The following is a 27,196-nucleotide window of genomic DNA, read 5'->3' as shown; positions in this document are numbered from 1 at the left end:
CTGAAAGAACCAATTATCCCAATTCTTTTTCTATTGCTCCAGAAAATTGGAAAGTAAAAAGCAAAACTTCTAGCTTTCAACACTAGAGGGCTAAGTTCTCCAGTGTGTAAACATCATACATATTTACATATATAGTTATATATATAAGGCCAAAGAAGTAAATATATCAGACCAATCTCACTTATGAATGTCCCAAATCAAATATTAGAAAATAAAATCCTGTAGAACATTTTAAAAATAGTAACAACAGGAAGGCCGCGGCGGGGAAAATGGCGGACGGGAAAGCTGGAGAGAAGGCTGAAAAGTCGCAGTAAGCTGGAGCCGCGGGAGGACCTGAAGAAGCAGCAGAAAAACCTGTGAAAACTAAGTTTGTTTCTTCCAATAATAGAGGGGAAAGTTCCAGTCGAAGCGAAAAGCGATCAGCTGAAAAAGAAGTTGCAGACGTCCCAAGAAAGCCTACAAACATCTCCAAGTTTGGATTTGCCATAGGTTGTCAGACGACAAAGAAAGCATCAGCTATATCCGTCAAACTTGGATCAAGTAAGTTTAAAGAAACTGTTCCAACTCTTGCTCCAATAGCACTTTCAGTAGCAGCAGCTTTTAATGAAGATGAAGATAGTGAACCAGAAGAAATGCCTCCGGAAGCAAAGATGAGGATGAAGAATATTAGAGAGGATATACCAACATCAGCTGGACCAAACTCCATTCAAGGAAAGCATGGGTTTTCTGATAACCAGAAGCTATGGGAGCGAAATATAAAATCTCATCTTGGAAATGTCCATGACTAAGACAAATAAATTATGTTTTGAACTTGGAGTGTGGGGTGAGTGTAAAGTTAAAAGGAAGTTTCCTTCTTTAAAGAATGGTATAAGACTATCTTTGGAGCCGCTTTTTTTTTTTTTTTTTTTTTTTTCATTTTTTTAAAAGACTGGTACACTAATAAATAAAGAAAAAGAAAAATCTATTCATTCTCCACTCTAATAGTTATTTCCAACTCAACTGAAAACGAGTATTATGCTTAATGATGAAATTATCCCCCTTATCAAGGACAAGAAACTGTGCTCACATATATTATTTATGTTTATTATGCACATAAATATTATTTAATATTGTATTGTAATTTCTACCTTATAAAATTTGAGAAGAAATCAGAAATATAATAATTGGAAAAGTATAAGTAACATTATTATTTGAGCTCACACCTGTAAACCCAGCAATTTGGGAGGCCGAGACGGGTGGATCACCTGAGGTCAGGAGTTCAAGACCAGCCCGGTCAACATGGTGAAACCACGTCTCTACTAAAAATATATATATAAATTAGCCACACGTGGTGGCAGGCATCTGTAATCCCAGCTATTTGGGAGGCTGAGACAGGAAAATCACTTGAACCCAGGAGGCGGAGGTTGTAGTGAGCCAAGATCATGCCACTGCACTCCAGCCTAGGGGACAAGAGTGAGACTTTGTCTAAAATAAAAGAGTTATATATCTAGAAAATCCAAGAGATACAATAACAAAATAATTACTACAACTTAAAAAGAAACCTACAAGGCCTTTATAAAGAAAATTTTATACAACAACACAACAAAACATGAACAAATGGAAAAATACCTTCATGTTTTGAGGCAGAATTGCCAACATCTTAAAGATGCCAACACATGCCCTAATTTAATTTATAAATTTAACTTGATGTCATGGCAATAGGTTTTCTAACTAGATATTATTACTGATCCTAAAATCCATATGGGGAAAGAAAACACATGTATTAAAAAGAGGAGTGATGAGAAAAGCATGGGGGTGGGCAGAACTGGCACTACTGGACAGTCAAACCTCCAAACCTCAAGACACTAGCAAATATAGACAAATAAGTCTTAAAGTCCAGAGATAATGTCAAATACATATGTGAATTTTACATAGTTAGCATCTCATATCAACAAGGAAAAACTCAAAGGATGGTGGAACAAATGAACGGGTAGTCATCCAGAAAAAAAAAAAGTTGGTTTCATACCTCATACTTTATCCAGAACTCTAAATAGATCAATGATATACATGTAAAATAAAATGATAGATGTTCAGAATAAAGAAAAAAATTCTTTTAAAACCTTGCAGAAGGAATGTCTTTCCAATTACGACTCCAAAATCCAGAAATCATAAGGGAAAAAAATTGATAAATTCAGCCAAATAAAATATAATATTGTCTGTGTGGTAAAAACAAACAACCCATCATAATTAAAACTTAAATGACAAACTGAAGAAAATATATCTCCAGTTTGTGTCACAAAGAACAAATTCCCTAGCATATAAAGAGCTCTGGCCAAGCGCAGAGGCTCATGCCTGTACTCCTAGCACTTTGGGACGCCAAAGTAGGAGGATCGATGGAGCCCAGCAGTTCAAGCCCAGCCTGAGAAACACAGGGAGACCCCCATCTCTACAAAACAATTTCAAAAATTAGCTGGGCATGGTGGCATGCTTTTAGTTACAGCTCTTCATGAGGCTGAAGTGGGAAGATCACTTGAGCCTGGGAGGTCAAGGCTGCAGTTAGCCATGATCACACTACTGCATTCCAGCCTGGGTGACAGAGCAAAACTTAGTCTCTAAACAAACAAACAAATAAATAAATAGAGTTCCTATAAATCACTAAGGAAAAGAACAATCCAACTTTTTAAAATGTGTGAAAGAAACAAACAGTTCCCTTCGAAAGAAGTATAAATGGTTTTCAGAACATATGTAAAAATACCTACTGCACTCATAAAAAGAGAAATACAAATTAAAACCATACTGAAATGCTATTTTTTTAACCTATCAGAGTGGCAAAGACATAAACATTGATAACACCATGATGGTAAAGATGTGGGGAAACACGTAAATTATACATTTCTCATTGTCAATAAGCTGAGAAAAACTTTACAGTAGCAATTTGGCAGTATCCTCTGACCCAGCAATTCAACTTCTTGAAATTTATCCTGCAGATACACATATACATGTGGAAAGTGGCAGGTGCATATACACCTAACGCCAGCAGTTAAAGGCTAAGTAAATAAAATTATGACAACACAATGTAATATAAAACAAGAAAGTATGTTTAAGTTAAAAGAAGAAAACAAGGCACAAAAGTGTTTGAAATATGCTACCATCCAAACAAAAAAGGGGGGAGAATGTATATGCACTGTCCTTTACATACTGTGCAACAACATTGGACAGATATACTGGGAAGAGGAAACTGGTGACTGAGGGATAGAGATGAAAGGAAGACTTCACTGTATATTTTGTGCACATTTTAAACTTTATTATATAAATGTATTATCGATCCAAAACAATTAAATTTAATATTAAATAAACTAAATAGTTAATCTGATCATTCCATGCACTTTAAAAGCTTCCCACTAGCCAGTCATGGTGGTGCATGCCTGTAGTTTCAGCTACTTGGGAGGCTGAGGCAGGAAGATCACTCAAGCCCAGGAGTTTAAGGTTGCCATCGGCTATGACTGTGTTAGTGCACTCTAGCCTGCGTGAGAGAGCAAGACCCTGTCTCTTTAAAAAAAAAAAAAAATTAGGTGTCATGAGTGGAAGAAAAAAAAACAAAAATAAAAAAAGCTTCCCACTGCCCTTTACATTACATCTAAATGTCATATGATGGGCTTATAAAAATCTTACATCATCCACTTATTTTTACTTCCCACACTTTCATCTCTAGCCACTCTCTTATTTGCATTCCACAGTCCAGTCATCCTGAACCTTTTCCAGTTCCTTCAACAAGCCCTTTTCCATCTTGTTTCTGAACTTAGCAAATGCTATTATTTCTAAGCCTAGAACACTCTTCATCAGCCTCTTCATATGCTTAAGGCCTACTGTAATGGCTAGCTTAAACAAAATTACTGCCTGCATAGAACTGTCCTTGATACTCCATCCTCAAGCCTGAGTTGAAGATCTGTCCTGTATGCCACTATAGTGTCCTAGAATTCTATGATCGTGCTTTTCACACTACCTAGTAGTTTAATTCAACTGTCTGTGTTCCTCAAGAAAAATCACAAAATCATAAGGATTATATCTATCTCAACTTCTAATAAAGTCATGGAGCTGACATGTTATCTGGGATACAGCTGGCGCTCAATAAATATTTGTCAGTAAATTCAATTAATTTAATTAATGAGTGAGTAAATGGAGAAATGTATAGACGAATAGATAGGAAGGAAGGAGGGACACACAGATAAGACAGATTCAGGGAAGAAAATGAGAAAAGTTGTACTCTAGGTTTTTTCTTAATATATGTTCCTTAAAGTCACCTGTACATTTTAGTTATTAATAGTCTTTGTGCCAACCCTTCTAATAGTTAATTCCTGAATACTATATCACAGCAAATAAGATTCTAATTTTTGATATTGTTAATTAGCAATAAAAGGGCCATATATCATCTTCATTCAAATTTGCTACAGAAGCTAAAAGGGCTCTAAATCTGATTCAACAAATATTCTGTCCTACTACTTTTTAAGAGTTTGATTCCATTCTGCAGCATGTTTCATAATTTCTATTTATGATTAACACTCACAAGTATTTAGCAATTAGAATATACATGAATTTATTAATGCCTGTAATCGTAGCACTTTGGGAGACCAAGGCAGGTGGATTACCTGAGGTCAGGAATTCAAGATCAGCCTGACCAACATGAAGAAAACCTGTCTCTACTAAAAAAAAATAAAAAAATAAAAAAATAAAAATACACACACACACACACACACATTCAAGAAATTCTATTCTTTCATTTTATATAAACTTTAAAATGAAAGTAAATCTTATTAATCTTTTTTATAGATATCAACACCTTGAATTTTTCTGCTATTTCTGCAGTTAACCTTGCAAGTGGCATTTCCATAAAATAGGCATATTTCCAAAACTAACAGAGTAAACTTCTCATATTGAGGGATTTAACATTTGAGTATTCAGCTGTCTTCAAAACATTTAAAATCCAATGTCTTTATGAAAACCACAGTAAGGTACCATTTTATATCCATCAGAATGGCTATGATCAAAAAAAAAGGGGGGGGGGCGCGGAAGCTACGTATAGTGGCTCATGCAATGTATTCCCAGCACTTTGGGAGGTCAAGGCAGGAAGACTGCTTGTACCCAGGAGTTCGAGACCACCCTGGGCAACATAGTAAGACCTTATCGCTACAAAAAATAAAAAATTAGCTGAGCATGGTGGCATATGCCTGTAGACCCAGCTACTCAAGAGGCTAAGGCAAGAGGATCACTTGAGCCCAAGAGTTCAAAGCTGCAGTGAGCCATGACTGCACCACTGCACTCCAGCCTGGACAACAAAGTGATACCCTGTCTGAAAAAAAAAGGAAAAAAAAAGTTAAGCATAACAGCTATATATAATCCAACAATTCTACTTCTGGGTATATACCTGAAAAAAACAGACTCAAACAAACACTTGTACACCAATGTTTACAGAAACATTATTCATAATAGCCAAAATGTGGAAACAGCCTAAATGACCATGAACAAATAAATGAATAAACAAAATGTGGCATATACAAACAATGAAACACTATTCAGCCTTAAAAAGGAAGGAAATTCTGATAAATACTGCAACATGGATGAACCTTGAAGACATTATGCTAAGTAAAATTAGCCAGATACAAAAAGATAAACATTGTATCATTCCACTTACATGAAATACCTACTATGGGCAAATTCACAGGGACAGTGAGCAGAATAAAGGATACTAGTGGCTGGGGGACAATGGAAATGGGGAGTTATTATATAATGGTAGAGTTCCAGTTTGGGACGATGAAAAAGTACTAGAGATGGACAGCAATGATGTAGCACAACATTGCAAATGCATTTAATACCACAGAATTTTACATCTAAAAATGGTTAAAATGGAAAATTTTATGAATATTCTACCACAATAAGAAACAAAGGGAAAAAACCCAGTGTGTCCTACCATTGCATTCATTCAACAAGACAGAAACTGAAATTACTATCCCCCAAGCCAAATTCCAGACTGAATTTTGCCATTTCAAAGGAGCTCCATGGAAAAAAAAAATTAAGTTTAAAATATTTGTGTTCCTTCTGTTTCTTCTCACTTCCTTAACTCTCAGATCTCATTTATCTCTAAGTTCTAGAAACATATCCTTCACATTACTCATGCTCTCTTCTGATACTATCTTAATATAGTTTTATCTATAGACAATAGCCTTTTATAATCTCTAAAATCTCTAAACTTTACCAATATAGCGCAATTTTACTTTGTTAAACATTTAAGCTAATAGAAGTACGTGAAGTTTCAATTAAAACAGGTTTAGGCTGGGTGCAGAGGCTCACTCCTGTAAAATCCTACCACTTTGGGAGGCTGAAGCTGGCCCACTGCCTGAGCTCAGGAGCTCGAGACCAGCCTGGCCAACATGGTGAAATGATATCTCTACTAAAAATACAAAAAATTAGCAGAGCATGGTGGTACACGCTTATAATCTCAGCTACTCGGAAAGTCAAGGCATGAGATTGCTTGAACCCGGGAGACCGCTCAACTCTAGCTTGAGTGACAGAGCAAGACTCTGTCTCAAAAAAGAAAAAAAAAAAAAACAGACAAAACTGGTTTAAACTGTTCATTACCATAAAATTAACAATAAATCTATTAAGTCCTAAGCCTGATCAAAATGATTGCTTGATTTTGGAAAAAAAAAAATCTTTATTTATGTTGTCCGTTTATTTTCTACTACTTCACATTAATCTGCCAATATGACCAATGAACATCTTACACTTACCTTTCTATGGTATTCCATAGCATCTAATTCACCTTGATTGAAAACAGCACATCTTTTACGCTTCTAAAGAGTAGATAAATTACGGGAAAAAAATTAATGTTGCCATTAATATTTTGCTTTTTCATTATCACATTTTACATGTAGTATATCTCAGTCTTTAAGAGTAATAATTGTCTACAGAGGTCAAAATCAATGCAAAGGGTATGGACTGAGGAGGTAAGCTTTCCCAAATTAAAAAAACAACAACATAAACAAAATGGACTGTAAAAGGTCACCTCAGCTTTATCTGTCATTAATAAGCACTAGTTCCACATGATAAAGTGTAGCACCAGCACCCATGAAATACAAGGAAACTATTACACTGTATGACATTACCAGTGCCATCTATCACTTTATAATATGGTATAATTATTCTCAATTTTCTTCATTTCTGAGAAGAGGAACTACCCAGACGCTATCATCAAAACAAATTCCAATGTACTTATGACTGATCTGAGGGTTACGTATGAATAAGATTTATCTTAACACTGTTCTATATCTAACAATTCCATAGAAAAGAACATGTAAGACCATCCAATATAGAGCAAGGACTTTGTACTTTTTACTGCTGAAATCCCACTGCTTACTTTGTGTCAAACTCTTAGCAGGCTAACAATAAATGTCTGTTGGCTAAATAAACAAATTGACTTAATATTGTATAATTTGCTTTAGCGTATCAGAAGATGTCATCAAGATTACATTTATGCAATATGCTCATCTATTTTTTCCATGTTATGAGAAATTTACCCAACCTAAGAGATTAAACATTAAAAATTAATGCCCATACCCTGTAAACTATAAAGTCCTTTACAAAGGCTTGTTATTATCTGAATTACTTATATTACAACATACTATTTTACTAAGACCTCAGACAACACTATATATTTTCTTTTGTGTGAAACACAGCAGATGATCAATAAATACTCGCTGAAAGAAAAAGGGGGATGGGGCACAGTGGCTCACGCCTGTAATCCTAGTACTTTGGGAGGCAGAGGCAGGTGGATCAGCTGAGATCAGGAGTTTGAGACCAGCCTGGCCAACAAGGTGAAACACTGTCTCCATTTAAATACAAAAAATTGGCGGGTCATGGTGGTTGATGCCTGTAGTCCCAGCTACTTGGGAGGCTGAGACAGGAAAAGTGCCTGAACCTGGGAGGCAGAGGTTTCAGTGAACCAAGATCACACCACTGCACTCCAGCCTGGGTAACAGAGACAGACTCTATCTCAATAAAAGGGGGGATCAGCACATGAACACATAGACGGGAACAACAGACACTGGGGCCTATTGGAGGGTAGAGGTCAGGGGTGGGAGGAGGGAAAGGATCAGGACAAATAACTAATGGGCACTAGGCTTAATACCCAGGTGATGAAATAATTTGTACAACAAACCCCTATGACACAAGTTTACCTATATAACAAACCTACACATGTACCTGTTAACTTAAAAGTTAAAAATTAAAATTAAAAAAAAGAAAAATATGCACAAGAAAAAAGTCACAATATTAAAAAGTTCTACTTCAGAAAATTTCTTTTCTTTCTTACTTTCCGTATTCTGATTTTCAGCAAACTTTCATATTTAATATCTTTCTTCTCCATTGGATTATAAGATCCATGAGGGATGGATTATGTCTACCTTGTTTCATCTACTGTGTATAGTGGCACATAGAAAGAGCTCAAACGTTTGTTCGGTGAATAATGAATGTTAATCCTATCACTAAAAAAGAAAATGCCGATATAATCTATCTAAAATGGACTTTGTAAAATCACCTCTAAACTCTTGAAAGATACAAAGAGTATTAAAGCATAATTAATTTGACCCTGGATGGCATTCCCAAAACTCTACTAAAAGATTGCACCAGTGTGAATATACAAATATATATACTTTACAAACAGATACACTTACCACAGAAGCTTTCTATTTCACTAGAAACTTTTAAAACAATCATCCTTCTTGCAAACTTTATTACATGAGCATATCTCCAAGGGGTAGCTCTCTAAAAATCTCTTAAAAACCATTTACTGCTACATTCCAACAACTTTACACAGATTTTTTAATAAAAATAAAAATACATATATATGAACACTTCCTGCTTATTTTTTTAAGCAAAAGCAGTTGTAAATACATTCAATTAATACAAATGCCTAATTAAGAAACAGATTTTTGAGGGGGTTTGGGGGGAAGGGGTTGTTGTTGTTGTTTTGCTGTCTGGGTTTATTTTCTTTGGTTAATTTACAGATAATTCACTTCCCAGACAACTTTGCTTATTTTTTAAATACTATGTAATTTGGTCTTCTAAGAATAGTAGAAGCTAGGAAAAAAGCTACAAATTATTTTGGATATGCTAAAGCCTTTTTGGGTTCTATTGCTTCTTCTTTATACTTAATGAATCACCAGATACTTAATACATTTAGATGATAAATCTCATTTATGTTTTCTGCAGAAAAGTAAGTATTTCTTAAAACTTTCTACCTTCTCAATAACAGAAATGGAGATTTCTTTTTCAACACCATTCATCAGATCTTCCTTTTCATTACTTTGCTGGCATTCTTTGCAAACAGCTGGAGTTATATAAGGTTTGGTGACATCAAACAGTTCAGGTCGAAAAACAAATTTTTGTGTGAACATTTCATAATATCCTCCATCATCATTCTCTGGCTTAGTGGTAGAGTCAGAAGCAATAAATGTAGCACAGGCTCCAGAGGAGGACACAGAATCCACTTGAAGAGAATCAAAGTAGACAGAAGTAGTGGACTCAGTTTTACTGCAACAAGTTTCATAATGCTGGTGAAGTTGATAGTTTATCTTGTTGATAAAAGAAAGATGATCCAGTAACCACCCAGCTGACAACTGGTGTACCACAGACATTCCCTTCCTTTAAAAAAACCTCTGGTAATTAGGAACTAGAAGTAAAATCCAACTTTTAAAATCAGCTTCTTATTATTTCCTATTATTCTTATTATTATTTCAAAATCAATGTCTTATATTTCAATAAACATATACTTCATACACACAGATAGCTTTGATGCACAAGTATGTAAACCAGACAGGCACACTGAAGAGAATTTAGCATTCACAATATGTTAATATATACAGAAGTTCTAACAAAATTGCAATGTTTTAATATAAACTTTCTTTTTCATTTCAGAGGTGATAATTCAACATTTTCAGCCAACTTGGCCAAAGGGGGTTAAAACCTGATCTTGTTTCTGGAATTCCAATGGGATCCTCCTGTCTTCCTGGGTCCCACATGACTTCTTGCTTTGGTCCTTGGGTCTAGCCACTAGGTCCACATCTTCCAACTCAGGAAGTCATTGAATCCTTAAAAGAACAAAGTGTGCTGTAAAAACAAGAAACACTGCATTACCTACATGAATTCACCCTTCTTAATGAGATAAACCTATCTAGAGAGGGGCACAGAATTTCAGAAGGTGCTGTTAGCAGGTCAGTCCTCATTTTTCAAACTGTCATAGTAAGTCAGCCCTACATAATCACTACTGCCAACGGAGTAATAAGGTAAAAAGAAAAAATTTTTCTAGTCAAATAAAATACAATTTTAACAGCACATCAGAAGCACTAAACCCTAGCAAAACGGCAAGGTTGAGAGTCTGGATCTGTAATTGGTTCTGAGCAATACCCCTTGGATAACTGGGTTTTTTAGAACTAACCTTTTTTTGTAAAAATGGATTACAGTTCTAGATATTGCTTTCTAAATCCAGTGCAGTGGAGAACTTAGAGGGGACAAAATAAGAAATAAATGAGTGCTTAATGGCACAATTAATAATCAGAGTATTTAGATTCAAATTTCTAACTCCATGAATGATATTATATGTACATTGGTTTTCATACACAGTTCCTGGTTCACAGCCGCTGTAGCCTTCTTGAGTGCAGGGGTGAAGGTTGAGTTGATCACCAATGGTCAATGATACAATGAATCATGTCTATGCAATGAATCTGGGAGAGATGACACTGTGTCATGATAGAAATAGTGTCAGAAATGAATTAGAGGGAAGAAGGAGCCAGCCTAAGAGTGACAGCGACACAAGATGGCAGCCACCACAGGCTCAGGAGTAGGAATACCTCACAATTTCCAACTGTTGGAAGAACTCGAAAAAGGCTAGCAAGGAGTAGGAGATGGCACCATTAGCAGGAGTCTAGAAGATGATGAAGACATGACACCAAATGGACAGGGATGATAATTGGGCCTCCAAGAACAATTTATGAAAACTAAATATATAGCCTTAAATTAGAATGTGGACCTAAATACTCAGCAGCACTCCCTTTTGTAAAATGTGTAACAAAAATTAACATGGAGTTAACTGTCCTAAAGAAGTGGTGGACTCAAGAGCCATTTCAGTCCTAGCAAAACAGCAGAATTCATATAGCATCAAAATTGTCCTGGAAGAGGTTGAACACCTAATGACATCTAAAGAAAACATGAAACTCCCTCAGGAGCCTGAAAGACAGTGTTACAGCCATTAATCCAAAAGAAAAACCACTGGCCCTTTTTCCCACCCCCATTCAACTTAAGCAGTCTTCATTTTCCACAGTAGTAAATTTTCCAGATATATCTTATAGACCCCAAAGTACTAGAAAGGATCCTCCTATTCAAAAGAAATTTATCTTAAGATACTGTGAATGATACTAACTTTTTTATCCATTTGAAATATAACAAATTGTACTATAACAAATCACTTGTCAAATGACAGGATCAAGAAAGTATATTTAAAGTGATTCCCATCATAAATGGTTGGGGATGTTCTAATAAAACTGTGGAAAGACATCACACAATTACCTTGTTGCTCATTACATGGCCTGGGGTCTCTGACTTCTCCCACTACTGCTCTCCCTGCCTCCCACCCCCATACCATGCAACAGCCCTCTAGCCTGGGAGGCTTTAGAGTAGATGTCAATGTCACAGCCTGTGGGACTACTGCTGAGTGTGTGGGCACCTCTGGTTTAAGCGATGATGTTCCTTCCAAACCACTGTCCTGTCCCCACCTCTTCCACTCCCGCCCTTAGCCAAAGCACAGATTGTAACCCCTCTGCTCCCATCTGAGACTGGCCTTCTGTGAGGAATTCAGGGCTTTCCCCATATCTCCTCTCCCCAACCTTTATCAACAGATGCAGCCAGGTGCATAACTCATGTAATTCCAGCACTTCGGGAGGCCAAGACAGGTGGATCACCCGAGCTCAGGAGTTCAAGATCAGCCTGGCCAATAAGGTGAATCCCCATCTCTACTAAAAATACAAAAAAATTAGTCGGGTGTGGTGGCACACACCTGTAATCCCAGCTACTCAGGACGCTGAGGGAGGAGAATCACTTGAACCCGGGAGGGGGGAGGTTGCAGTGAGTAGAGATCACGCCATTGCACTCCAGCCTGGGCAACAGAGTGAAACTCCGTCTCAAAAAAATAAAGGAGTTGCTGCTCCCACCCCATCAAGTCTCTTTTTGCACTGTCACCACCCAACGTTTTCCATGACACTTCCTTGCTTTGACCAGCCATACAGTAAAGTTGGAAGCACATTTATTCACTCTCCACCAGCCTAGGAAATGAATTTTGGGTCCTCAGCCCTGCCATCTTCTGCGGTTATCATCAGCTTTTTAACTCAGGTTTTGATATGGGGAAAAGAACAGTCACCAGGGTTACTCCCCTGGGCTCTCAGAGTCCTTGGTGGTTAAACCTGGAAAAAGACCACATGAAGACAACTGTAAGCACACATGAACCCTCTGAATTGTTTTCTTTTCCTGCAATTGTGTTTGCTCTTAAAAACTGAAGTTTTAAACAGGGCTCTCGTTTGGTCATCTTGTAACAAATTGGCGTCTAGCTTGGAAAGTGACAACTGGAACCAAAAGAACCTTGAATTTGGTGCATACTTTGGTTTTGGTGCTGCTGCTTCTCAAGATCCTCAGCAGGGACTAAGAAATTGGGGAGCACAGCAGGAATATCAGGAAATTGGCAGGCTTGACTTCCTGGCAAATTGCTGCCAGGACCACTAAAAGCTGAACTATGCATGTATACCGAAATAAAAGCGATTCTTTGTAGTAAAGTTTTCTTTTAATTTTGTATTTGTGTAAAACCACCTTTTGAAGCAGCAACTATATAGTCTGAAAAGCAACTAATATTTCCACTAGGATTTAACAACCTGTAAGTAAAGTTTAACCTAATAGTATTCCACAAGGAAACTTTTTATTATCAACCTGTTGCCTAACTTTCATATAATTTTTGTATTAATATAATCTTTGGTTCTTCCCCATCCCCTTCATAGGCAACAGCTGAGATGAAAGGGTCCTGAAATAACCGGAGAGAGCTAGAAATTCAGACGGGAACATTGAAACTCAGAGCAGAAAGGCAACTTGCCCAAAAATAACGATGATGGTTAATGGCACAATTGCTACCAAATCCAAGTATCCAGATTTCCTGGAGCTGTGAGTTCGTCCATCACCACCACTCTCCAGGTACTGGGCAGTGCCTGTTTCTAAAATCAAACTCACAGAAGTGAGAAAATCCTATTTTAGCAAAGTGATATACTGTTATTGTGGTTAGCGCACCCCTCTCCTGTCTCTGCTTCACATCTACTCCCTAGCCGCCCGTCCCCAACCATTTGGATTCTTGCTGGCTTCTCTCAGGTCAGCCACCACTAGAGGACTGTGAGACTCCCGCAAGTGATCAAATACTGAGCCCGAATTTCGGCGGCAGCAACACCAACGCGATCCTTGGAGCCCACCGCACCCATTCTGCAGCCCCTCTCCTACCTCACCGCTTCCCTTGTCAGAAAAGCGGACGCCGCCTTCCCAGACTCTCCTCATGAAAACAGCACCCATCTAAGTAGTGATCATGAAAAATACCCCTTTCAGTACACAGAAAAAAAGGTTTCTCCTTTTCTAAGAGTTCATGGGCGCCGCCATGTCGCTTTACGGAAAAACGTTTCCAGGGGGAGTTGGCGTGTTCAGGCCGCTCCTCCGCACTCAGGCTGCCCACAGACCTTCAGAGCTAAATTCAGGGGTCGTACCAGACTTCGTTGAGACAGTTACACTGGCCCACAGACGCCAGTGTCCTAGGCTGGGCGGCTGGGCGGGACCAGCACGCAGAGTTCCGGCGACGAGGCAGTCGCAGAAAAGTTGCCGCACGCGTCATGCGTAATGACGTCAGCGCCGGCGGGAACTTTCAAATTCGAACGGTCTTGGCGGGCAAAGGAAGGACCTGGTGTTTTGATGACTGCTGTCCTGCCTAGCGGATACTTGCACGATTTACAGAAATTCGGTCCTTGGGTCGTGTCAGGAAACTGGAAAAAAGGTGACTAATGACATAGGGTTAACTTTGTTTCTGCAGAACCGTTCTGGAGAAAGAAAGTGATGGCGCCAGTGACTTAAGTTTAGAGGTCCTGAGACAATGTTTTGGTGTTTGTTTACTGTTGGGAGAAGCCTTGACGCCAAAACTGCGAGGCGCTGGTTTCAGGGGGTCCATTAAATTTCTAGTAGGAACGATTTTCGAGAGGGAAAGGGGAACACTGATGAGGAGTGGAGGCCCGAGAGAGGAAAAGGGGAAAAATTGAAGAAAACGGAAGCAGATGGACAAGAGAAGACGGGTGGGTTGCGTCTGAATACTACTGTAGCTTCTTAGTGGCCGTGTAAGGACTGCGTGTAGAAGTCTTCATCTTAAATCATGAGAGCACATTATAATTGGAGATTAACGGGGACGTACAGGTGTGAGTGGAAAAGTTGAATAGATGAACAAGCGCTCATTGAAGGAGAAATAGGCGGCCAAAACCAAGAAGAGTGTAATCAGTGGAAAAGACTAGGGAGTACCCAGAGAAGTAGAAGGATAGCCACCTTCCTGAAAACCAGGGCAGGACCTGAGAAGGCTGAGTGCAAAGATGAGACGGGATCAAATGTTTTGTAAATCATGTGTATCTTAGGAGATAACCTTTTTAGCACATGTGAAGGGAGTGACCTGTTAATGTGCTTTGTAAATGGAGGCAGCCTAAAAACCGTTTTGTGGACCATATGATTTATCCTTGTTGAAGGGCAGTAATTGAGGAAACAATTGGTTAAGGATAAAGCCGGAGAGATTGACGTTTGGAAAACAATAGTTTCATTCTCTGAAACCAAAGAAAAGGAAACATTTTTAGGTGAATAAGATAATTTGAGTTAATTTTTGTCTTCCTATTGAAATAGGCACAGCCAACAGCAGTAACGTGGACCAGGGCTTTAGCTACCACTGATACCCTTGTGAAGGCAAAAACCATAACTTACTCATCTTTGCATCTCCTGCATTGCCTAGCACACTCTCTTATACATAGTGGACAGTTAATAAATGTTTATGTTGACTATTTTTAAAGGGAACTAAATAGATATTCCCTGCAAATGAGAACTTAAGTGTTCATAAACAACTAAAGATACCCCAGGGGAAAGATGATGGTCTTGAATAAACAATGAAACCTGACTGCCTTTTTGTTTAAGGATAAACACTTGTTTAATGTACCATCCCTGTCTGGAAAGTTTGTTGTTGTTGTTGTTTTTTTTAACCTGAATTCGTGAACGTAGATCGTAAGCATGAAGCGCAGTTCCGTTTCCACCGGTGGTGCTGGCCGCCTCTCCATGCAGGAGTTAAGATCCCAGGACTTAAATAGACAAGGCCTCTATACTCCTCAAACGTGAGTATTTCCCTTGTGGTTCTAACTTGCATGCTGTATCATCTTAGGCAAAGAAATTATAAAAATAGTTAATACAAAGATGTAATATGAGTGATGTCTTGGTGAGTCTTGTCTGTTCCCAGTGGTACCTAATTGTGGATCAGTGAAGTCTAGAAGTGTGTGTGATACTCTGCTAGGCATGTGTCATCTCATTTGTTGTTTTGTTTTTAAGCCGGAGTTTCGCTCTTGTTACCCAGGCTGGAGCGCAGTGGCGTGATCTCGGCTCACCACAACCTCCGCCTCCTGGGTTCAGGCAATTCTCCTGCCTCAGCCTCCCGAGTAGCTGGGATTACAGGCACGCGCCACCATGCCCAGCTAATTTTTTGTATTTTTAGTAGGGACGGGGTTTCACCATGTTGACCAGGATGGTCTCGACCGCTTGACCTTGTGATCCACCCTCCTTGGCCTCCCAAAGTGCTGGGATTACAGGCTTGAGCCACCGCCCCCGGCCCTCATTTGTTTCTTAAATTCCCAAAGCCAAATGCTTTACAAGGCACTCCTTAAAAGGACTGTTAATTCTTCTTCAGTACTCTCTTTTTTTTTCTCTCTTTTATTTTAGAGCTGCTTGTTTAAGCAGGCTCTGTGCTGTAACTTAGAGTTCACTGAGATATTTTCAATTAGCAAAGCTCTCAATAAATCAGAGGAAACGTGTTTGCTCTTGTAATAAGGTATAATATAGTAGCAGCCTACAAACCACCACTCCTCCAAACTCTTTCCTCAAGATTTGCTGGAAAAATATCTGAAAGAACTTCTTATTGTATAGTTTTTCACTCTGAGTGATCTTCCAGATAGGAGAAAGCTATTTGTAAGCCATTGTAGAGCTGTATAAATTCTTCTCTAATACTGAGGTACAACTGACTTGCTAACTGATTTTAAATTACTTGGGTTTACATAGTACGAGCATATGCTACTTTTAGACACTTGAAATATTTATATATTTTTCCTTTTGAATACTGTAAACCGAGAAAATATTTGTGCTGTTATACGTACACCAAGAGGACTTTATTCCTTTAATTGTATTAGAAGCTAAATGGTCACCATGGTCAATTTTTTTTGCCTACAGTTTAGATAATGTAATAAGTGCAGCTAGATTCTGATACAGAGTAGTCTCTAACAGAAAAAAAAATTGTAAATGTGGTTAAGATAATGGAAATCATAATGTAGATCAGATTTTTGTTCTGCAGAGAAGTCAAAGACTTAAATCTGCATAACAAGCCTTACCTTTGACCATTTGTCTTAACTGGGCTTCCTACCTGCACCTTTCTTTGTCTTGGCAAATAAGTGAAATAAGCCAGGAATAGACAGTTAAACAAATACCACAAGTTTCTCATAGGTGCAAACTAAGAAAAAGTTTATCTCGTAGAATTAAAAAGTAAAATGGATGCTAGAAGCTGGGAAGGGTAGGGAGAAGACGGGTATACAGAGAAATTTGTTAAAGGACACAATTATGGCTAGATAGGAGGAATAAGTTCTGGTGTTCTATAATACTGTATAATGACTATAGTTAATGATAATATATTGTATAGTTTTAAATAGGAGGATATTGACATGTTCCCAACACAAAGAAAATATAAATCTTTGAGATGATGGATATGCTAATTACGCTGATCTGATTACTGTACCTTACATGTATCACAGCGTCACTATGTATCCCATAAATAGGTACAATTATGTGTCAATTTTTAATTTTTTCTGTTAATTTAAAATTAGAAAGTACTAATAATAATGATATTTAGAGCTGAAAGTATGTATATGTCTTTGGGATGCAAATTTGCTATCTTGTTCTTTACCTTCAGGGATTTTTTTTAACTTTGGATTTACCCTTTGGAAATGCAAATTTCAGGTAGAAAATATTTAGATAGTTATTAAAAATGAGATGAGTAAAACAGACCTGCTGAGGTTAAAACAAAGATTAAATCTACCAAAGGGTACATGTACCAGAGGGACCTCTGCTGGTCCCCCAACATTACAAGCATTATAACTTATATTGCCATGTTTACCCATCCTATTTATGACAGCTTTCATTACTGCTAAACATTTTTATGATTTTGAATTATTTTTATAGGTAGTAGGGAAAAGTTGTTGCTTCTATTTCTAAAAGTTTCTTGAGCTAATTTTAATTTTTATTTTAAAGAGTTGTTTTCTATTTTTCTTAAAGCAAAGAGAAACCAACCTTTGGAAAGTTAAGTATAAACAAACCAACATCTGAAAGAAAAGTCTCGCTATTTGGCAAAAGGTAATGATATTTTTTACTAGCTCTAAAAAGGAATTCTTATAGCCATACATTGTTGCCCTCAGAGAAAAAATACATTAGATGATGTGGTTCCTTTCAAGAGAAAAGTTATAATCTCATTTTTCTGTGTTTTTAAATGGTTAAAATTTGAGGTTATATCTGCTTCAGACAGTATAGCTAACACATTCAGACCACTATTTCACTTTTAGAAGTAAATTATTGATTGAAAATTTTATACCTAGCTTTCAGACACAGTGGAGTCATTGCATTTTAAAATAAGGAAGGGCCAGGCATGGTGGCCACGCCTGTAATTCCAGCACTTTGGGAGGCCGAGATGGGAGGATTGCTTGAGTCCAGGAGTTCGAGACTAGCCTGGGCAACAGGGCAAGACCCTGTATCTACAAAAAAAATTAGCCAGGCAGGCATGTCAACCAGGTAAAGTGGCTCACACCTGTAATCCTAGCACTTTGGGAGACTGAGATGGGAGGATTGCTTGAGTCCAAGAGTTCGAGACCAGCCTGGGCAATATGGCAAGACCTTGTCTCTAAAAAAATTTTTAATTAGCCAGGCATGTAGACCAGGTGTGATGGCTCACACCTGTAATCCCAGCACTTAGGGAGGTCAAGGCGGACAGATCAATTGAGTCCAGGAGTTCAAGACGCAACCTGGGCAACATGGTAAAACTCTGTCTTTAGAAAAAATACAGTAATTAGTCGGGGGCAGTGGCGCATGCTTGTAGTCCCATCTACTTAGGAGGCTGAGGCAGGAGGATCACTTGAACCCATAAGGTGGAGGTTGTAGTAAGCTGAGATGATCACACCAGTGAACTCCAGTCTGGGTGACAGTGAGAGGCTATCTCAAAAAAAAATTTTTATTTTTTTTTTTTTTAATTTAAAAATTAGCTGGGCATCATGGTGCACACCTATAATCCTAGCTACTCAAGAGGCTGAGGCAGGAGGTTTGCTTGAGTCCAGGAGGTCAAGGCTTCAGTGAGCCATGTTAGTGCCACTGCACTCTGGCCTAGGTAACAGAGAAACACCCTGTCTCAAAAAAATAAAAATAAAATGAGTAAACATTATCTCGTTCAACATTTTAGTCTTTTTTACAGTCTAAAAGACTAATGAGAACCCCACAGAGCTTTTGTTTTGTGGGCTATATCTGTCAATATTAACCATAGTTAATATTGAAATTAAAACTGAGAAAAATTTAAAATGTGTATTCAATTTAAAATAACCCATTACATGGTAACATAAATAACATGTTTTTAACTTTTAAAAAACATATTTTCAAAACTAAAACAATTTCAGTAAGAAGAGTGACATTGTTTTGCATTTTTGCAAATCTCTTGTTACTTAATAGCAGACAGCTAGATTCCAATACTTGCTTCTGCATTGAATCTCTTGCAGTATCATACATCATGTTACCAGCCTCTGGAAGACTCCACTGTACACTCATGAGACATTGAAAATGAAAAGAGCAAATAACATCTTAATCTTATCATAAAAATGGTTTTGACTTCTCAATATTCCCAAGACAACACTTTGAGAACAACTATTTAGAGTAGATCGGTGGGTGTCTAGGATGCAGATTGAAGGAGGATGGACTGTCAACGGGATAAGGAGACTTTGGGAATGATAGAAATGCTCATATTTTGATTGGCAAAGGTGACACAAATGCATATGTTGTCAAACTTCATCAAACTATGCTTTAAACAGGTGTATTTTATTCTAAACAAATTATGTCAATAAAATTGATGTTTTAAAAAAAATGTTCAACCCCAAAATTAAGAAAATAAATTATGTTGTTGTTTCACCAAAACAAAATATAACTTTAAGACAAACCTGTGTCTTCAGTAGCACTAGTCCTAGAAAATAAAAAATAAATAAATAAAAGACAAACCCATTTCTTCCATTATTTTCAAAATATTTAAAGATGAAGTACTTGTCACCTTTTTAAAAAGTTGCTGCTGTGAAAACAACTTGGTTTCATTGGTTTAAACTTCCATTTTTGGTATTTATTCCAGAGGATGAAAAATTTTAAGGTATTTTTGTAATGTAACTCATCTCAGAGCTAAACTTTAGAGATGATAATAATTATGAAATCTAATATTTGTGGAGCATTCCTATAGGCCAGACATTGTTTTAAGTGCTTTATCTATATTTTCTTTCAATCAGTCCTTTGAACTGCCCTATGAGAAGGTACTGATACTGTCTGCATTTTTTCTTGTTGTTGGTTTTGTTTGGTTTTGTTTTGAGACAGTCTCACTCTGCCTTCCAGGCTATAGTGCAGTGGTGCGATCTCAGCTCACTGCAACCTCTGCCTCCCGGATTCAACCAATTCTCCTGCCTCAGTCTTCCGAGTAGCTGAGACTACAGGCATGTGCTACCATCTTCGCCTAATTTTTTGTATTTTTAGTAGAGACAGGGTTTCAGTGTGTTAGCCAGGCTGGTCTCTATCTCCTCAATCTCCTCCTTATACATAAGGAAATTAAAACACAGAGACCTTGCATAGTTAATCCAAGGTCATACAACTAGCAACAGATAGAATTTGAAACCATATTCTGGCTCCAGACCTTATGCTCTATAAATTGACTGATACAGTATTCTGATTAGGGGAGAAAATCTCTTAAAATTTAAAAAGCTATCAATTTGGTATAGAATAAGAGCTAAATCTATATACCTATTCATTTTATTGTGTGTATACATATACATATATGCTAAACGACTAAGTAAGAGCACTGCATAGAAAAGTGGTTTTCAAATTATCAAGGAAAATAAACTAATTAATTCACTAATTAATCAGGGCAGTCAAATGAGCCAATCTAAAGAAGCCTTAGATCCTTAGGAAAAAAGCTTGCAAGCAGCTTGCAGGGAGAAATGAAATTTTGATGAGTGTTCACATATTAACACCGTTTGTTGTAACTCAACCTGGTAACATCTGTCCAATAAGGAAAATTATTGTTCTGATGATATTTAATAAGCTATGATGGTTAGCTAAATTGGGCCACAAAGCTAAGCAAGGTAACCATTATAAAGATTATTTAAACAAACAAGGTTTTGTTTTGGGGAGATAGACTTAGATGAAGCATATATGCTATAGCCATAATGACTAAAAAGTAGTGACAAATATATTTCTGGTAAATCACAGTCACATACATAATATAGATATTGTGTGACAGGGAAATGCTCATGAGAAAACACCTTCACAATGGTGTTTGTGCCGTTTTCCCCCAAGAAATAATGGCAAGTGAAGGGATTAGGAGTAAAGGACAATTATGGAAGGGTAAGTGGAATAGCAAAAGGATTTCAGCTATTGAGTAAAGTTGGAGAATAGTTGGTGCAGTAGATCCAGAAGATTCAAATTGTACATTCTTTGAGGTTGATTCGCTTGTTAATAACATAGAGCACCACAAGTGTGTGTTTATTCTTTTTTTTTGAGATGGATTCTTGCTGTGTCGCCCAGGCCAGAGTGCAGTTAGGCGATCTCGGCTCACTGCAACCTCCGCCTCCTGGGTTCAAGCGATTCTCCTGCCTCAGCCTCCTGAATAGTTGGGATTACAGGTGTGCACCACCAAACCCAACTGAGTTTTGTATTTTTAGTAAAGACGGGGTTTCACCGTATTGACCAGGCTGGTCTCAAACTTCTGAACTCAGGTCAGCCTCCTAAAGTGCTGGGATTACAGGTGTGAGCTACCACGCCCAGCCAAGTGTGTGTTTATTCCTGCCTCGTTTGACATCTTCATCTTTAACTGCTATAACTTCGTATTTTACTATTCCTTATTTGTTCTTTTTCTCTGCTTTAAATAAGAGAATTCTGTTTAGTTATGAGAATTTATACTATCACATTGGATATTAGGTAAAGAAAAAAGAAAAAATTGAATGTTTGATGTTGATGTTAAAATGCAAAACTGCCTTGAAATGATTTAGACTTGATCTCAGAAGGAGAAAGTTTTAACTGGCTTTTTAAAAATATATTTCCAGAACTAGTGGACATGGATCCCGGAATAGTCAATTAGGTATATTTTCCAGTTCTGAGAAAATCAAGGACCCGAGACCACTTAATGACAAAGCATTCATTCAGCAGTGTATTCGACAACTCTGTGAGGTACTTTATGATTTTAGTCTAAACTCTGATTGTTGTCATAGGTATTTTCAAATAATTTTCCATTTCAAAATGTTTTGTGTTTCATAAAAAGTATTGTAGTTTCTTACAGAAAATGGTTATGCACATAATGTATCCATGAAATCTCTACAAGCTCCCTCTGTTAAAGACTTCCTGAAAATCTTCACGTTTCTTTATGGCTTCCTGTGCCCCTCATATGAACTTCCTGACACGAAGTTTGAAGAAGAGGTTCCGAGAATCTTTAAAGACCTTGGGTATGTATATTTCTCACTAGTTTAGAGACGTGACTGGCACACAGAGATGAATCAAATTCAATCAATTTGTGAAGTTTGAGTTAGAAAAATAGTATGTTTTAAGATGACCACTTTGAGCAATATATGTAGGATAAATTGAAGAGAAAAAAAGCAACTGCTTACAAAAAAAAAAATTAAAATTGCCAATGGTAGAAGCAGGAAGGATTAACAAATTGTTAGCAACTGATGAAGTTTGATGATGGTTACACACATATTAAATACACTTTTGTTTTAAAAAAAAAAAACCTACTCATAGGTTATTACAGAGCAACAGAAAATAGAGCATAAAGCCCTGAACTGCTGAAGTGACAGGGAATAGAAAAGACAAGCTAGATACCACAGATTTTACAGAAACCAAAAAAAACAGGATTCACACCTGGCGAAAACAGAGTGTGATGAAATTGAAAGGGGGAAGAATGGATTCGGAGGTGTACCTACATGTGGTTTACGAGGGAACAAAATATCTTTTGGGAGAGTAATCCAGCATATTGGTTGTACAGATCAAGTTCTGCAGCTTGGGGGAAATATGTACAAAGTAATCTACAGAGAAATACATAGAGATTAAGATGGCTAAGGACAGAATCCCAACATGACTTTAGGTTCTAAACAAGTCAAGACTGAGTGTATATGTAGAATATTTTTAAATGTAACTGCTTAATTAACCATTATCTTTACTAAGTTATAATAACATTAAATTAGTTTATGTTTTTCTAATTTCTCATAGGTATCCTTTTGCACTATCCAAAAGCTCCATGTATACAGTGGGGGCTCCTCATACATGGCCTCACATTGTGGCAGCCTTGGTTTGGCTAATAGACTGCATCAAGGTATTTAATTTGTCCTTTTGAAATGTATACATGGGAAAGGATTTTCTTCCTCAAAAAGATGTTTTTCTCTCTCAATCTTTTGACAGTATTCTCAGAGTTTGCTTCAGAGTTTTCATTTTTCAAAGCACATTTGATTTTAAGTTTTTCAGACTATTATCACAAGGCAAAAGGAAGAAAGTACCAAATTGACAAGGAGATTATTTGTTTTCTTGAGGTTTTACAACTCAAAAAAATGAGTCAATAGGAAATTCATTTTTTATTTTCCCTCATGAAATTCATTTTCAACATTTTTAATTAAAATCCATATTCACTGCAAGAAGTTTAGAGAATATAGTGATGTAACCATAATCTCCAAACATAGAGACAGTAACATAAAATATTTCCTTGTGATAGGTTTTCTGCTGTTCTTGTTCTTGTTGTTGTTTTGAGATGAAGTCTCACTCTGTTGCCCAGGCTGGAGTACAGTGGCACAATCTCAGCTCACTGCAACCTTCATCTCCCAGGTTCAAGAGATTCTCCTGTCTTAGCCTCCTGAGTAGCCAGGATTACAGGAATGCGCCACTACACTCGGCTAATTTTGTATTTTTAGTAGAGACAGGGTTTCACCATGTTAGCCAGACTGGTCTCAAACTCCTGACCTCAGGTGATCCGCCTGCCTCAGCTTCCTAAAGTGCTGGGATTGCAGGCATGAACTAGCACACCCTGCCCCTTGTGATATAGTTTTTAAAGTGTGTTGCTGTGTAAAGTACTATATGTACGTTTGTTAATGTTTTGATACATACTGACAAATTTTTCTCTAGAAGACTTGTACCAATTACAAGCTCAACAATATCATTTTTCCAAACTGTAAGCATTATTGTTTTAAAATCTTTATTAATTTAGGAGTTGAAAAATAACTTGTTTATATATAAATGTGTATGTATGTGTGTGTATATATTTGGAACAATAACATTTTTATATGGTTTTCTTTTAACTTGCTTGTGCATGCTTTTTTAAGCAACTTTACATTTCATCATTTGCCTTTTGCTGTGAATTTGAACCTTTTATATATTAAACTTACTGATGGTTTTAATAGTTGGCAAAACAAGCAAAAAAATCGGCAGCTAATTTTTTCTTATTTACATTTTTTGTTTCTTAAAGCTGAATGTTTTTCACTTTATAATACCTACTCTTTTGATATTTCTCTTTTTTTATATTGATTTGCAAGAGTGCCATTTTGTAAATCAAAATGGTTGAGTTAGAGAAATTAGCTCCTGTCTATATGGTGCAAGTAATTTTTTTTTTCTCTTTTCATTTTATGTGCTGTTTTGTCTGTTCAGAAATGTGAGTTTTTAATCTAATTTAATGCAGTCTCTCATTTTGTAGCTTCCAGATTCAAGCAATTCTCCTGCCCCAGCCTCCTGAGCAACTGGGATTACAGGTGCATGCCACCACGCCCAGCTAATTTTTGTATTTTTAGTAGAGATGGGGTTTCCCCATGTTGGCCAGGATGGTCTCTATCTCCTGACCTCATAATCCGCCTGCCTCGGCCTCCCATAGTGCTGGGATTACAGGCGTGAAACACCACACCTGGCCGTATGTTCTTAAACCTATTTCTCTGCTCTTTTTTTTCTATCCCTGCTTCATGACCATACGAATTCCTGATACTTTCTAACATGTTTTATTTAGAAGAGGAAGATTCTTACTGCTTTTCACAATGTTAGCTATTCTCATATCCTCACTCTAAATTATTTTTACAGACTTTAAGAAAATATTTTAATTTTTCGTTGTTGTTGTTATTGATATAACATTGAATTTGTGGATATATAAGGGGGAAATTTCCATCCTCACATTTAATCTTGTCATTTGGGAAAGTCTTAAATGTCATTTATTCATCTCTTTTGTTTCTTCCATAAGATTTTGGTTTTGGTTTTGGTTTTTTTGTTTTTTGTTTTTTTCTAAGACAGAGCCTTGCTCTGTTGCCCACACTGGACTACAGTGGCATGATCTCAGCTCACTGCAACCTCTGCTTCCTGGGATCAAGTAATTCTCATGCCTTAGCCTCCCGAGTAGCTAGGATTGCAGGCTCCTACCACCACTCCTGGCTAATTTTTATATTTTTCAGTAGAGATAGGGTGTCACCACGTTGGCCAGGCTGGTCTCGAACTCCTGACCTCAGGTGATCCACCCACCTCAGTCTCCCAAAGTGCTGGGATTACAGGTGTGAGCCACCACACCTGGCCATGTAGTTTTCTTAATATCAAACAACATATTTTTATCAATGCCATATGTTTTGTTACTATGATGAACAGACTTTCTCTTTTTAAATTTTATTTCTATGGTAATTATTACTAAAAGAGTTTTTTATGTTTACTACCCTTATTGAATTGCTTTATTACAACTACTATTCTCAGTTGATTTCTATTGCTAACCACTTTTTAAATTAAATATTTTTCATTGTATCGTTTAGTGTGATGTATTCAGTAGAAGATAATGTTTTTCATGTTGAAGTTTATTCACTTTTATCAAGAATGATCTTTGAAGGTTATCCTATGCTTTTGCAGGATGTATTGAAATTATTGTTATTCTCTTGACCTACTGATATTATATGTTGATTTCCTAATGACCTCTATTTATTCATTGTTTGTTATTCATGTTATACTCCTAAACTGTTTGTTCATGCTTTGTAAATATACTTTGATTTCCTATCTCACTATGCCTCCTTGCACAGAACTTGGCACATAATCAGTGCTTATTACAGTGTCTAAGTGACAATAATTTAGCCAAAGTTACCATGTCTTCTCTGCTAAGGACCGTAAATAGGAGGGTTGCATACACTCCAGGAGTATCTTGCTAGCCTTTTGGTTAGTGATCTAAGTGGACTTATCCCAGATCCCTCTGTGTCCTTTTCCTCCTCTAATGTTTCACAATATTGAAGTGGTATTACAGTGGAAAATGCCATCTTTAGATGAAAACATGACTCAAATCTATATTTTTTTGTATCTACAATTACAGGTTGACACTATTTCAACCAGTCTTTTTAGTTTATGATTCTTCAGTCCTTTTGGTAAAGTCTTTTCTATGGCTCTTGGGAATCTGGCTGTCTCTGTGTAAGGCTCTCCTTGAATCTTGCAAAGTAGCAAGAGTTTTCACAAGAACCTTGACAAGTTGACAGAAACTGTCTTTACCCTGATGATAAAGTTTACAATTCTGTTCCTTATCTTGGCTTCTGCCCTACATGTCTTTCAGGCTATATTAAATCTGTTCACCAGGCGCGGTGGCTCAAGCCTATAATCCCAGCACTTTGGGAGGCCAAAGTGGGTGGGTCATTTGAGGTCAGGAGTTTGAGACCAGCCTGGCCAACATGGCGAGACCCCTCTCTACAAAAAAATGCAAAAATTAGGCATGGTGACAGGTGCCTGTAATCCCAGCTACTCGAGAGGCTGAGGCAGAAGAATCTCTTGAACCCAGGAGGCAGAGGTTGCAGTGAGCCAAGATCACAGCCACTGCACTCCAGCCTGGGCAACAGAGCTAGATTCCCTCTCGAAAAAAAAAAAAACTGTCTGTCACCCCCCCGCCCTGTCAAAGGAAGACAAGATAGAAGACTCAGTTGTTAAAGCTCCTCTGCATTGCCTTAGATAAACAAAGAGTCTCTGAGTACCTTTAGAATAGGAAAGGGGTACGAGGCAAACAACTCTAGGCTAAGGACAGTGTCTCCCTGGGTAATCCTGTATGTGAATTCCAGGATGACAAAACTTAATTGTTTTCTGAAACTCCATTCTTCTTTCATGTACTCCTAAGGTGTAATCCTTTTCTTAAAAGTTAGTAATCTTATACTTAATGTTCATTATACTACTAGATACATATTTATATCCTGGCCAGGCGCAGTGGCTCATGGCTGTAATTCCAGCACTTTTGGAGGCCGAGGCGGGTGGATCAGCTGAGGTGTCAGGAGTTCGACCACCCTGGCCAACATGGCAATATATAAATATATATTTATAGCAATTTCATTTAGATTTTCTATTTTTTCATGTTTTAAATGTTATATTTTTGAAAGAAGATATAAAAACAGGCATTCCAAAATGGAATTTCTGTGCCTTAAAAACCTTTAACTATTTTGCTTTTAGCTTGTCTATAAACATCTCACTGTTTTGCTATAATTTATGTTATCACTTTTAATGTAAACAGCTATTTTATTTCTAAAGATTTTCTATTGTAAAATTTCATCTAAAGTTCACATTGTAC

General features: G+C 37.3%; 2 protein-coding genes and 2 pseudogenes across 10 annotated transcripts in view; 3 read left to right on the top strand and 1 right to left on the bottom strand.

Annotated features, from left to right (window-relative positions):
- The window catches only part of METTL4 (methyltransferase 4, N6-adenosine), a 32,602-nt gene extending 18,706 nt beyond the window's left edge, over positions 1-13,896 (bottom strand). For 2 of the 8 annotated variants that reach the window (XM_078346912.1, XM_078346915.1), the window contains exons 1-2: positions 9,273-9,687; positions 6,765-6,827 (exon numbers count right to left, since the gene is read on the bottom strand). In XM_078346912.1, the coding sequence (XP_078203038.1) occupies positions 6,765-6,827; positions 9,273-9,668 (459 nt within the window). In that variant the 5' untranslated portion in view covers positions 9,669-9,687. Of the gene's footprint in view, positions 1-6,764; positions 6,828-9,272; positions 9,688-9,997; positions 10,141-13,557 lie in introns of those variants that run through there. The other 6 variants (XM_078346913.1, XM_008979571.5, XM_078346914.1 and 3 more) reach the window with 6 other exon arrangements.
- LOC100385502 (PEST proteolytic signal-containing nuclear protein pseudogene) lies at positions 149-926 on the top strand (annotated as a pseudogene).
- Positions 10,847-11,282, top strand: LOC118146848 (ubiquitin-conjugating enzyme E2 variant 1 pseudogene; annotated as a pseudogene).
- Positions 13,897-13,977: 81 nt separating the features above from the next.
- Positions 13,978-27,196, top strand: part of NDC80 (NDC80 kinetochore complex component) — a 46,771-nt gene continuing 33,552 nt past the window's right edge. For both annotated transcript variants that reach the window (XM_002757095.7, XM_078346911.1), the window contains exons 1-6: positions 13,978-14,098; positions 15,349-15,458; positions 17,656-17,733; positions 21,711-21,834; positions 21,934-22,106; positions 22,870-22,972. In XM_002757095.7, coding sequence (XP_002757141.2) covers positions 15,358-15,458; positions 17,656-17,733; positions 21,711-21,834; positions 21,934-22,106; positions 22,870-22,972 — 579 coding nt within the window. In that variant the 5' untranslated portion in view covers positions 13,978-14,098; positions 15,349-15,357. The remainder of the gene's footprint in view (positions 14,099-15,348; positions 15,459-17,655; positions 17,734-21,710; positions 21,835-21,933; positions 22,107-22,869; positions 22,973-27,196) is intronic.

Source organism: Callithrix jacchus, chromosome 13, assembly GCF_049354715.1.
Source record: "Callithrix jacchus isolate 240 chromosome 13, calJac240_pri, whole genome shotgun sequence".
In the NCBI taxonomy this organism is placed as follows: Eukaryota; Metazoa; Chordata; class Mammalia; order Primates; family Cebidae; genus Callithrix; species Callithrix jacchus.
Note: the sequence above shows the minus strand (reverse complement) of the source record. Positions and strands in the feature narration are given on the sequence as shown.